We start from the raw sequence: 13,894 nt of genomic DNA on the forward strand, positions 1-13,894 counted from the left end.
TTTCCAGAATTTTAAAAGGTAATTTTATTTCCTTGAGTTTCATTTTGCAATACATGCAATGAATGAGTACTTCTGCTCCAAATCTTCCATGCCCGTACAGGTAGATTGATATTTCTTATTCTGACACTCTTCAACCGTGGGCCAGTACTCGATCCAGGTTCTTTCACCAAGCACATACTGATGACTGAGGAGAACAAAATGAAACACAAATTGGGTTTTTATATAACCATGTATTTGTCTGTTGGGAATATGAATGTTAAGGTTATCTGTCAAAGAAAAAAAATCTAAAACATGTTGAAATGAATTAAAAAATTAAAACAAATAATAACAGAAAAACTAGAATTACTGCCTCATGGTTGTATGCCTCAACCAATCAGCCGAGTTTGCAGGAAATATGGTCACAGTCTCCCCTTCCTGAGTTTAAGCATTGAATAATGGCCAGAGGTGCTTTTGCAGAACATTAGGATGTCACAGTGAAGTTGACCTTTGACCATTTCCATGTAGAATGTCATCACTTGAAAAATGTGTTTTTTGTCAAGTCACTGTGACCTTGAACTTTGACTGCCAAAATCAAAATAGTTTCTCCTTGAGTCCAAGTGAATTTTTGTGCCAAATTTGAAGAAAGTGTTACTGAGATATCACATTAAAAAGAACGGGACATATGGACAGACGGAAAGACAATCTGAAAACATGATGCCTGTTGCCCTGGCTGTCGCCGGCGCAGAGGCTTAATCATAGCTTGTACAAAGTTGTGTTCATTTTTCACAAAAAGGTGCAAACCATATCACGTAAACATTGCTTACAAGGCACTGTATACTGACATCAAATGTAGACAATATCAGGAAGGGGTGCATACACTCACAAATATGCATACACATTCTCTCTCCCTCTCTCTCTCTCTCTTTCTCTCACACACACTTGCCTGTGTGTGTGTGTGTGTGTGTGTGTGTGTGTGTATGTGTGTGTGTGTGTGTGTACGTGTGTGTGTGTGTAACTCACGATTGAGTATTCTTGAAAAGCCTAACATCTCTGTCCATGCCCATGATAAGGTAGGTTTTGCCAATGAGCAGATTTAAAGCTTCTCTGCAGTGTTCATAACTGATGAATTCACGAAATTTACCCACAGCACCAATGTCAGTACCTGTCAATAACATCCAAGATAACAGAGAGAAACTCATTAGATGTAATAAAATACATATTGTAATTGCACTGTTGTTTTCTTGTATTCATCACTGCAAGACATTTCCACTTAAGTTAATGGATGAGATTTTTTTCTGCCTGGCTAGAAACACCATTGGTGAAATTAGACAGTTGAAGTTGTTCAATTTCCAGAGGAGATAAATGCCAACAAACATGTGTCTGGACATCAGCTGACACACATCATAAATCCTTAAAATTAAACTCTTAAAATAGAGAGACGAGATACATTTAAATATTCCCAGTTAGCTCATGCATAAATGCCTTCATACAATACACCTTTGAAGCACTTCAGAACACTTTATGGAAAACATGGGGTAAGAAATTTAAAAAAGTTTAAAAGGAGATAAATACCCACCTTCCTTGATGACTTTCAAAATTTCCATTTTAAAAATGTCAGTGGACAATTCAGTCGTAAACTTCACCACTCTTACTTTGTACACTGAGGACAGACAAGTTGCAGATTGTTTGTTAGTTAGCACTCACTCACTCGCTCGCTCGCTCGCTCGCTCGCTCGCTCACTCACTCACTCATTCACTCACTCACTCGCTCACTCACTCACTCACTCATTCACTCACTCAAAACTCTTACCATAATCTGTTTTACTCTCCTCGGTACTCAGACAAGATTGAATGTAGCGGTCATCGTTGCTGATTTTGCCCTTTTTTTGCTTCGTGCATTCCTCTAGAAATAAACATTGCGCACAAAGTAATTGTACAACGGATTAAATCAAGTGAGCACGTGCAGAGCTTGTTGGTGTATCATGCAGTACAACACATGTCAGTGGGGGGGGGCCCTTCTACAAGCAGTTATTGAGTCCCTCATGGTTCCCCCATCACTGAAGCAACTCTGCCTGTGCAGCGTTGCATACACAGTAAACTAATAGTTAAGGTTCTTCTTTGGGAAGTACGTTTCAACTTAAAATGTCTTCTCATTGTGTGGGTTGTTGTCAGTTTTGAAAATATAGTAATATCTAGTTTCAGCTCAGGTTCCGTACAGTAATGAACATTTACAATCAGCATCACCTCCTCTGCAGCAGCTTTGGTTTCATCCACATGGATAGAAAAGGAGCCCATAATTAATTTTTCAGGTCCTCATGATAGTGTCATGTCATCCTCTCAAATCTAGTTTTCACTCTGTTGTTGAACAATGGTACTGTTTTGAAATTGTTAACATCACATCCCAATCCTCTCACTCTAGTGAGTGTCTAGTGTCGACCTGGTCTCAAATATGCACGAGGTGTGTAAAGTCATGCGTGCAGCTTGTTCGTTATTTTGTAAATAAAGAAAATATATAGTAAAAATGTTGCATGATGTTGCTTTAAGTGTTTCTTCGAGAATTTCAGATGTAACCTATTAATGCTAAACAGCTCCCATTAGACATCACGTTACTTACCTTCAGAACATGAGCATTCATTATTTCTACACAGCCTCAGTAGCTCTCCACTTTTCCTCTTTGGGTGGTAAAATCTCACACAATGTGTCTCTGCAACAAGAAATTCAAATATTTGTAAGATATTTTGTTTTGATTGTTTGAAGCACCACAATCTTAAAACCGATGGCTCTGATGAAGGCCACAAGCCGAAACACGTAAGTCTAATAAAGTTCTTGTGTTTAAAACAAGTGTTGATGGAGTTTTGACCACTTTTAATCTTAAAACTCAAATGTGAATATAGTAAGTACAGGTGTGAACATATGGAGACTTTCCTCACCATTAAAGAGCATAGATCGTTTGTTCATAAGCTTAAACGACCTCACTTGACATTAACCTCTTGTTAGGATATTGACAAATTGCCTTTCTTCTCAATAGGGTATATGTGGATGTTTCAAACACAGTGACAGCCTGTGTTTCTGGATGAAACTCACCGTTTCTGTTTTGATGGTCATAATATTCATAGACAGTCACAGCAGCTGGTTGTAAGAGGTACCCAGTCACCTCCTGGTGGAGCTTAAAAGAGATCTCTTCTTCTTGTTTATTAGAAATCTGTGGAGAGATGGAGCAACAAAGGTACAGCATGTGAGAAAAAGAGAAAGAAGAAGCATGATCTCACTTGTTTTATTCCCATGAAATTAATTAGATATTTGTACTGCATTAACCTGACCTGCAAAAAGACAAAGAGAAGATTCATAGGGGCAATTTACAAGTGGTCATGGTAAAATATGCCTGTAAAATCATAAAATCAAAATAAACCACTCAGTAAATTGGCAAGCAGTGATGATGACGCAATGTTGAACAGAATATTAATTTTGCACAAAATTATACACTTAAGTGGATTTTGGTATCATGTTTTAACTCCAGATTAATGAATGTCTAAAGTCTAAATTTTGTCTTCTCAGCCCTTAACAAGTTGTTATGTGCCCTTCACCAAATGTTATACCATTTCAAAACTTTGAAACAGAGTAACAGTAAGTTAATTTTGTGAATTAATAAATTAATAAAACCATTAATTAATAATTAATATTAATTTCAAATACATTTTTAAAAGCTTCATTCTGAGTACTATATTATTCTTTTAATACAATCACAATCTTTAATCAATTCTGAGTCAATTGTTTTGCCATTTTGTCCAGGTTTGTTGACAACAGCATAGTCTTTACATTCAAATGGAATAGTGCAACTTTTTCTTCATGTTTGCACAAAACGATTGGCTGCCTTTGGTTTGATGCATAATATGGTAATATTAGGTTATTCCAGCTATATGTAGAGTTGATTAACACACTTATATATAATTGGACAAAATGGGAATTAATAGAAGACTTTACAAATGAATTAATTGATTTAGAAATGGTCAATAAAATGAATAATTATTTCTAAGCAGGAAAAACTAGTGGCTTACCTTCTCCAAGTAGATGATGATTGAGGCTCCGTCTGTCCTGTTATTTATCACCTCATACTTTTCAATGACTCGGGCAGGTCCTTTGGACAACTACACAGAGACAAAAAACACATGTAAGACAATCTTCTAAACTTTAAAACATATCCTGTTTCCACAAACTATAATCACTGACTGTTGAACCCTACATATGAGTGCAAGTCTTACTATTTTTAGGTCATTTATGTCAGCAGTGAAGCCAGTCAGCATGCCAATATTCACAATTGCCATAGTTGAATCAGTCTGCACGTCCAAATACCTGTACAAGGAATGGATAGAATAATTGCAATAACTGAAAAAATAGAGACAGGCAAGTGGAAAGCAAAACCCTTTTACAAATATCAAATAAATAATCTTTATAAAGATTTCAGAGGAGAGGAGAAAGAAAAGAAAAAAACTTTAGAAAAGTGTATCATTATTGAGAAAATTATAGAAAAAAATATAGAAAATAGAAATGCATTACACTACATGAAAGAAATGCAAGAATGAAAAGGAAACAGTGAGGAAAAATGGAGGGTTGACAGCTGGTTTGAAAACGTTCTGTATAAAGCCATGTTACTGTTACACCTGTCAGTATAACTTCTTCATTGTACTTACATAACCTTTATTTTCAGTGTGTATATGTTCTCACTCTCCTCTATGGAAGGGCAAAACATTAGAGAAAACATGAGATGAGTAGTGCAATAATAAAAATTTGAGATAACAACCACAAAAGAAAACACATCATGACAAGCAAAAGACCAAACAAACTAAACAAATACAAACATGATAGACAGAAAATGACAACCAGCAAATAAAGAGAAACAGACAAACAGGAAGAGAAATGAAGAGTAGAGTTACTCCAAAAAAAAAAAAAAAGTCAGAAGCATTGTTGCAGTTTAAAGCGTTCAGCTTTATGTTGCCATGTTAAAGTTCATGCATTCAGGTTAATGCAATCTCAACAACTCCTGTAACTGTTTGAAATTTAAAGCCCTCTAGCGTTTCAGTGGGTAGCAACCCTTTATGTCTTAACAGGGCTTTTATTGCTAAACCTGATGAGCCAGAAACTCCAACTCAGTGACGTGGCATTCGGCTGATCAGTGGTGGACTTATGGTCAGTCAGTCAGTCACTGAAGGACATTCCAGATAATAGGACTGGCCAGCCTGTGAGGAAACACCAGGCCCATCATCTTGGTCTGCAGATCCACTTCATCACCCTACTCATGTGAAATAATCGATCCAGCTGATTGGTCATCTGTTCTGACAGATGCAGATTCAGATTTGACCTTCCTCAAAAGAAAATATAGTAGAAACTTCCATCAAACATTAGTGAATTATCGACTAAACTACATTTATATAGGAACACTTTTGAAAAGGGCTGAACCCCAAACACAACATGGCAACATGGAAGAAAATAGAACTGAACCTAAATATAAAGAAGACCATAGACCAGGCTTGGTGTCCTTGGTCTCATCCCGTCTTTGGCTGAGAGAGACCAGTAATACAATAAAAGACAAGAAAACAAAGGAAACTTTTTGAAAGAGGTGGCGCTGCTCACAAAATTTGATCCTGTGATGAAGCAGCACATTGCCTGTGTTCAAAACAAGCAGTGCAGTGATTCCAGCTATCAAGAGCTGAATGCCTCAATCAGTGGTAAAACGTTGGATGCAACGGGGACTTAAATTAAACAGTCAAAGCACTATGCAATAATTTTGGGTAGTACCCTGACTTAAGCGACTACGAGCATATGTCAGTCATGATCAGGTCTGTAAAAATGGATGAAACGCTGCTTGGTAGCCATTTTGGCAGTGCCCCATGGCAGTAATTTTGGGCTAACAAGACTAGGCTGCTATCTAAAATGAATGAGGAGAGAGGCATAACTGCACTTTTAATGGTCACCAAAAAATAAAAGCTGCATGTATAGAATCACCTGTCAAAAAAAAAAGTTTGGTGACTTTGCCCCAAAATACAGCAAAGAAGACAAACAGACCAAACACTTTTTTTTCCACAGGTTAAACTTCGACTGCCCACGCGCAAGGTTTCACTCTCATCAGTGCAACAACACTAGTGGCTTGATGTGTTAACTGTTTGGCTGTTGTAAGGCAAACGATTGGCTCATTTAGGGGCGTGAGACATGTCATAAAACTGCCATCTTTGGCATTACAGGCTATTCTATTCAGGATTTTAAAAGTGGTTTGTCTCCTCTCTTATAACGTGTCTAGTGGTACCAGACCCCAACATAAGAAATACACAGCTGGAGGTCAGGGATAAGGCCACAGATGGTCTGAACAAGACTGAAGCACAAGCCTTGGCAAAGGAGGCTGGGACGTATCGCTTCCAAACTTGCACAGTGGTATAGGATGATATCCCTCACCAAGTATACCACGTAAGGAAGCCCTGTGTAGTCTGCCACAATGCAGCTTGATGTGGCAGACGACCTGCTCATGAAGGCAAAGACCCCACTCATAAGTTAAGGGAGACACTGGCCTTGCTGCAGCTCACGCCTCGGCTAAAGACATTTGTGAGGCCATGAATGTGGAGGCTGTGCTGAAGGAGAAGAGCCTTAGAAGCACACACAAGAGACATTTTGTTTATGAAGCCACTGTTAAATCTTTCAGTTATGCTATGAAGAGGCTGGAAACTACATTCTTTAATGTTTGTTTATTAGTTTGTAGTTCATTTGAACCTCTATCTTTACCTTTACTCATATCTTTACATACTTTTATCTAAACACTTTGCATAGGGCCCCCTAAAAGCTTGAAACGGCCCTGTCACCATCCTCTCCTCTCTCATTAGATTTTGCCTTCTGTTCAGTCTGTTGGCATCAGCAGCCTTGATGCCACCTCCCCAGCACACAAGTGCAAAGAACAGAGAAGCTGGCTGGTAGCCCACAACCGACTTCATGCAGCTCCCTCTGGAGCCACAAAAGGCTTTATAGTACTTTTTCCACATGTGAAGTAGTTTTTACCAAGACCTGCAAAAATACTTAAATAATAAATTGGCACAGTTCTCCTTTAAACAGTTATCTTCTGGTTATCTTGAATCCTGCCGCGTAGTGTGATCAGTCCTCAACAGTGGCGTCTAGTCAGGAAAAGCAAGGCAATAAGTGCGATGGACAATGGATCTGACATTGCTTGCTTGCATTGGTCTTGTAATTTACTGCCCTCTTCTGGCTGCAGAAGGCTTGTCTCTGAAACTAGGTTGACTACTAGCAATGCATCTATCATTTCTGTCATTTTCGTGGGCGTGGCCATGTCCCATTGGCATTTTTTGGACAAGTGTACTTGTCAATCTGCCCTTGACTCAGCTTCAGAGCTATTTAGATAGATAGATAGATAGATAGATAGATAGATAGATAGATAGAACTCCCTGAACCTCTCTGTTCTGCAGCGCAGTGAGATGAGACGTTTGCTGCAGCTGTAGCTGCTTCTCTGTCCTGCCAGAATGTTGTGGAGAGAGTGGTTGGTATTGTCCAAGATGGCCTCCATCCTGAGTGAGTCCAGATTCCTGCCAAGCACAGACCCAGCTTTTTTTTTACCAGCTTGTCCAGTCTCCTTGTGTTCATGTCGGACATGCAGCGACCCCAGCAGGCTGCAGCTTAAAAGAGTACACTGGCCACCACTGACTGATAGAAAATGTGCAGCATTTCACTGCAGACGTCAAAGGACCTGAGCTTCCTCAGGAAAAAGAGCCGGCACTGCCCCTTCCAGACCAGTCCAGTTTACTGTCCAGGTGCACACCTAGGTATTTATAAGTGTGCACCACCTCAATGTCCTTCCCTCGAATGTTGACTGGCTGAAGGGTGGGCCTAGACCTCCGAAAGTCCATGACCAACTCCTTGGTCTTGGAGGTGTTCAGAAGGAGGCAGTTCTTGTCGCTCCATTCACTGAAGGCCATCGCCAGATCCCTGTACTCCTCTTCCTGTCCGTTCCTGATACGCACCACAGTAGCTGTGTCATCCGAGTATTTCTGGATGTGGCAGGACTCAGAGTTGTATTTAAAGTCCACTGTACACAGGGTGAACAGGAACGAAGCCAGAACAGTTCCCTCATCACTGTCCCTGAGACACAGTTACCCAGCCTGACGTACTGTGGTCGTCTTGTCAGGTAATCCACAATCCAAGACGTGAAGCAGGGATCCAGCCCCATCCCTTCCAGCTTGTCTTCAAGAATGGAGGGTTGGATGGTGTTAAATGCACTTGTAAAGGACGGCATCATCCACTCCAATATGTTACAATTACGTTACTTACAATATTTGTAAGTTTTCCTATTGCTACATAGCCAACGTTAGCATTAACAGCTGTTTATTTACCATATGAGCCTAACATCTATTTTATAATATCTAAAATATGAAAGCGAGATGATAAGAAATTGTTAATTTGATTATGTTTTTGATTATTTTCAATTTGATTACATTTTTTTGTTGGTGAGAAAGCAGGGTTATAAGTTTGGTTGTTTTGTGTTGAGTGGGTCTTAGCCCTTGCATCGTCCATTATAATCACGGAGCAATAATAACAATAATAATAATAATAATAATAATAATGACAACTAGTGCTTTGACAACAAAATAAAAGCAATAACAGGCAAGAGGTTCAGGAGGAAATATAACAACAGAAAGCCAGACAGTAAGGCCAAACTAATAAATAACTAAAAAAGAATAAACATGATGGTAGAAAAGCTTAAAACGCAAAGCTTGAAACTGCAACAGTGCCCCAATTTTTTGAGTAAGGGGGAGAGAGAACCAAATTACCTTGTATGAGCTTCACAGAGAGGTTGAACTTGTTGCAGTTGCTTTCATTTTCTTTAAGTAGGGCATAATACACCGACACCATCTGTCACATTGACAAGGGTCCTAAATTCAGTTTCTTACAACTTGGATCTTAATTTCATAGGTTTGGCTATTATCTCTGTTGGTAATAACATCGTTACTCATAATGGTTAAGTTCTACAAGTGTGATTCATTGCTATAAAGAGATCTAATGGGGCAGTTAGACAATTTTTCAGATTTGAACAAACCTGTGGGTGTGTGTCATTTAATGTGTAGCTTTATAGTATTATGTGTAGTTACTATGTGTAATTGTGAATTTTCATCATTTTTTGACACCAATCAGTAATTGATGCTTACAATTAGAGAGAATGATGATTACATTAATTCAAAACTATAAAAACAAAAAACAAAAAAAACAATATAATATTTAGGTGCACAACAACGAATGATAATCTCAGAACACCACAGTGTTATACTCACTTTCACCGTTGCTTCTCCTGTTCCTTCAGCAGTCACATTCACATCCTGGTTCTTGGCTTTGAACTGTAGGGTTTAAAGAGATGCACATATTCACATGTGCATAGACAGAAAGCATAGAGAGTCAGAGAGAGGAAAGTTTCATTATGAAACACTTAGTTCCGACCAAGTAATTTGATTGGACGAGAGTCATTCCATGAGTGCTGAGTACAACAGCACCGGGACTTTAACTGTATATGTATCACTCCGCTTCACACGTGTTCTATTACCCATTAATCAGCGTTACATTAACATTAAATTAAATTAAATCAAATAATACTTATGGTTGTCAGAAGAGGATGAAAGCAAGAAGCCTGGATACTTCAGCACAACTTCAGGTGTGCTCATATGACATCATCAGGTTAGGAAAATGTTTATGTGTTGCTTAGCAACAGTCCAGTACCAGTCCAGTTGCAGAAATATTTGTGTTGGCGTAGCCAGATAAATTATGAAATCAACAAACAAATCATAATCTGTTGTTGCTTATTAGCTACTGTTTACTAATATGACTTTTGGAGAACTGTTGTATAAATGCAATATCACCCTCGAGGTCTTGATGTTCACGGATGTGATTGAAGCTGTGGTCTCGTACCTATGACCAAATCACAGTCGTGCTGATATTCAGTACAACATCACTCCTTCTCAGGTGATATTGCTTAATTAGATAATTAAGGAGAATCTAACATTCAGAGAAATTATGAGGAATTGTGGCTTAAAGGCTGTATTAGAATTTTACTAAGTGTAATGTGTAAGAGAAAATTAAGCCCCAACTTTTGCAGCTTTACTGAGCTCTTGTTTTAAATCTAAGGCATTTCCTGCATAGCTGGGTCTTATGGTGACACAGTGTTTTGGATGGGAACATCAGGAGAGCATTGTATAGGACCTGACGCTGCTGACAGGGTCGTTACTGAAGAGAAAAGTTCATGGATCTTTCATGGAACTGTGTGAACTATTTTCAATGTATAAGTCTCCAACATGGCAGTAGATCTGCATAAGAAAATGTGTACCATAATGAATCAAATAGGTTAGCAGCTGACAGCATCAAACCGGGACAATTCATGTACTGAGATTGTAGTGTATCGTTGGACTGACAAATGCACCCTCTACTGAGCCACACCTCCCACTGCTTTGCTGCAAGTCACAAAAATATCAAACTACACGAGGTAATGGATAAACGTGCTGCGCCTTAGGAACATGCCACTTCCCTGGCGCATCGAAAATAAAGCCCTTTGTTGTAGGGTGTTTCACTATAATTTGAGCTCCTTGTGTTGTGCTTCTACCAGCTTGTTTTGGTATTCTTCTGCTCCTTAGTGGCCATTAATGCAGCTGTACTTAATCACATTGTGTGTGGAGTTTCACCTCATCTCGTTTAGTGTAAAAGTGGTTTTTATTGTCGAGGAAGACTTTCAAAACACCCGTCCTTCCTGGAAGCCTAAGGTCAATATTCATGCTGTAATCTTCTTCATTAGCAACGGTCCAGTACTCAGCCATTGCCTGGTATACCATTACAGTGGCCTGGAGAGAGAAACAGAAACAAACAGGAAGAGAAAGCAAGACTCATACAATTAATTAGTAGATTACGAGGTACTGCCAACAGTAACTAACAAAAACATGCATAACCTCACAAAAAAGGGACCCAATATACAACAGATACATAAATGTACTGTGGCAAAGAGAGAAAGAGAATGAAAGAGAGACTCCTACTTGGGTGGATCCATAGTCTCCAGAAAAACTCTGCTGTTTGGTGAACCATCTGACAATAGGTCTGGCTTCCTCAAGGGCCTTTAGCAATGAAAATCAAGAGAAAGGGTTGGAGACTCTGTGTTTGACAGTTTATGAAATTGCATCCGTTATTTAATTGGAAGTAATAGTCATTAATCCCAGTGAGTTTCAAAAGTATACCTAAATATTAGTTATTTTCTAGGGGGTTTCACGTACTTCTGAGCACCAATCAGGACCTAGCAATATTTCAATCAAAATGATGATGGCAGTTGAGGGGCTGTTCAGAGCTACACTAGATATTTCTAAAGGGAAGTGGCTCTAATTATCAACCATCAATCCTTTGGGTAACATGGACCTTGGACTTTATTGAATTGTATTTCTGCCAAAGCATGACATGCTGGTCAGATACACATAAGTGGTGGATGTGCTCACCTTGACCTTGATCAGAGCCAGAAGAGCGTAAGCTGTTGCCTCAAGTGTTAAAAGTTTCGAGTATACAGGCCAGTGGTTTAACTCTGAAGAAGACAGACATTTTTGTACTTCACAATCTTTGTTGACTTTCAACTTCCAAAACTAAAAATGTAATGAATAAAACAAGAACAAGTGACCAGAATAATCATTAAGCTGCATCTGTGAATGTGTATAAAGTCTACATTGTATTTCTCGATATGTTTAAGAATATTGTTCTGTCACAAACCTGGGGAGATAAACTTCATCAGGATTTGGCGGTTTAGTTTGTTTTCAACAGCCAGGGCATATGATGATATTGCAGCAGCATACGGGTTGGTGATTTGGTGCAGATGCCCTTCCAGGTATCCAACTGCTTTGTCTATGCTGCCTTGCAGATGCTGGACAGAAGGAAAGGACAGACATACAGATCATCATCTGTCATCATGTATTCACATGGAAATGCACTATGGCACGTGTGCAAATAGGTGTGAAATTAATTTCAAGCACTAAAGGTGCTTTCAGACATCGAGCGGTTGTCACTGTGGCGTCCATTGTTTACAGTGAAGTCAACGGCAGCAGCAATGGCAAGGAGAGGGAGGGCAGCTGCTGCTCTAGTGAATGCATGGGGCTCTGAGCCTTATGCATTTGTCGTCAATGGAAGGTTCAACCTTTTTTCAGTTTGCTGCCGTAGCTAGAAACTATAAAGAGGGAACCAATACAGGAGCTGATTTTACAGGTATCCGAGTTATCTGATTGACACACCTTTGACAGACAGATCAGTGAAGAGAACTGGAGCAACAAAAGCTTCATGGTCTGATTATCTGGTCTGAGACAATAAACAAAAACTTGGAACATTAATCATAAAAAGTTGCTGTCCATTTCCTCTAATTTAGGCTACAATCTATCTTAAGCTGTTTTTAGCTCCATGATGAGATTATACTAAGTAGAATGTGGACAGCAGCAGCAGCAGCCTGTGTTGTACAAAATATTAGGATCAGAGATCAGACATTATGCCCTGTTGACTGAAAATAGAGAACACAGATGGGCAACTCCCCATTAACATCTGTGACATCTGGATGAGGTTAGTACAACAGCTTCACTACACGCTCTACCGGATAACCCCCCACCCCACTTGTGTCCGCTGGGAAGTAGTAGTGAGTATTTGTGGCACATGTGTTGTCAAACTGATGAAGATGCTTTCTGAATTTCTCTGTGCTGTTTTTGCATGTATTTTCTTAAGCTGCTGTGCTTTGAACTCTCATCGAATCTATTGCGAGGGTTAACCATGTATGTTAATCAAATAAAATGTGTATCTTCCAAAGTTACAGTGTTATTTAGTACAGAATTGCTTCATTGTGTTTGCCAGAACAGTGATGCTCTGTCGAGCTGCAGTGGAAGGGCAACAACAAAAAAATTGAAATGTGGACTAAAAAGGTTGTAGCTTTTTAAGATACCCACTTAATTCACTTAATTAAACTCAAACTGCTAAAGCCTCATAGATAAACTTATAAATATCTTCTTTTGCGAACAAGGACTATGAATTTTGTCCACCATCTCTTCCATTGAAAACACTTAAGGAAGACCACAGAAACAAAATAAAAAAAACAAAATCATTGGATTCTGTTTGTCTAGAAAAATGGCTTCAGCGAAAATAGGCAGGTATGAACTTTTCTGTGAAAAATTCTGTTTGCCAGGATTGTAATACTTTATTATTTCACTAATTATTTTGGAGGCAAGAAGTCATTTTGGCCATGTTGATGGTTATTACATGTTTTTAGGGAGGTAGGTGAGCAGCTGTGAAAAAAAGAAGGAGATATCACAAAAGAGAGAAATAAAGAGGTGACAGAAAAACACACTGTATGCAGACATGAGATACTCACAGGAATAGTACGACTACACAGTGTGCGTGACTCCTGAATGGCAATAAGGCAGAAGGCTGTCATGGAGACATCTGAATTTTTGCCACGCACATCACCCTACACACGCACACACACACACACACACACACACACACACAAACACACACACACACACATCAGTACCATCATTATGATTACTATCATCAGTATCTAACATCTGTTTATTCATTCACATTCATAGTCAGTAACATTGCACTTATGTTTAGCACCAAGCTGAAGAATTGATGTCACTCTGTGTACGCACAATCATTGCTGTATCAAAGATTACTCCAACGTCTTGAAACTGGCCGGTGTTTAGCTGATGGCCAATCACAAAATTGAGGGCGTCACAGACCACTTTCTTGTCCACTGCCACCAGTGTAGAGGCCATGGAAAACACCTTTGCAACGTAAGCTGTCAGCCTTAGAAAGAGGAGAGGAGAATGTACAAAAGTTTTTTTTTAAATCTACTTTAGTTAAATAACCTGCACAGG

General features: G+C 39.1%; 1 protein-coding gene across 1 annotated transcript in view; it reads right to left on the reverse strand.

Annotated features, from left to right (window-relative positions):
* The window catches only part of LOC111665557 (complement C3-like), a 30,311-nt gene continuing 16,417 nt past the window's right edge, over nucleotides 1-13,894 (reverse strand). The window contains exons 27-43 of the mRNA XM_023420603.2: nucleotides 13,667-13,823; nucleotides 13,384-13,479; nucleotides 11,751-11,901; nucleotides 11,486-11,568; nucleotides 11,036-11,113; nucleotides 10,691-10,846; nucleotides 9,296-9,358; nucleotides 8,798-8,879; nucleotides 4,667-4,706; nucleotides 4,238-4,328; nucleotides 4,034-4,123; nucleotides 3,063-3,180; nucleotides 2,593-2,682; nucleotides 1,789-1,881; nucleotides 1,556-1,639; nucleotides 1,000-1,141; nucleotides 1-184 (exon numbers count right to left, since the gene is read on the reverse strand). Of these exons, the coding sequence (XP_023276371.1) occupies nucleotides 40-184; nucleotides 1,000-1,141; nucleotides 1,556-1,639; nucleotides 1,789-1,881; nucleotides 2,593-2,682; nucleotides 3,063-3,180; nucleotides 4,034-4,123; nucleotides 4,238-4,328; nucleotides 4,667-4,706; nucleotides 8,798-8,879; nucleotides 9,296-9,358; nucleotides 10,691-10,846; nucleotides 11,036-11,113; nucleotides 11,486-11,568; nucleotides 11,751-11,901; nucleotides 13,384-13,479; nucleotides 13,667-13,823 (1,759 nt within the window). The 3' untranslated portion in view covers nucleotides 1-39. The remainder of the gene's footprint in view (nucleotides 185-999; nucleotides 1,142-1,555; nucleotides 1,640-1,788; nucleotides 1,882-2,592; nucleotides 2,683-3,062; nucleotides 3,181-4,033; nucleotides 4,124-4,237; nucleotides 4,329-4,666; nucleotides 4,707-8,797; nucleotides 8,880-9,295; nucleotides 9,359-10,690; nucleotides 10,847-11,035; nucleotides 11,114-11,485; nucleotides 11,569-11,750; nucleotides 11,902-13,383; nucleotides 13,480-13,666; nucleotides 13,824-13,894) is intronic.

The sequence above is a fragment of the Seriola lalandi genome, unplaced genomic scaffold (genome assembly GCF_002814215.2).
Source record: "Seriola lalandi dorsalis isolate HSWRI2012SDOR001 ecotype SW California unplaced genomic scaffold, Sedor1 jcf7180002054654, whole genome shotgun sequence".
In the NCBI taxonomy this organism is placed as follows: Eukaryota; Metazoa; Chordata; class Actinopteri; order Carangiformes; family Carangidae; genus Seriola; species Seriola lalandi.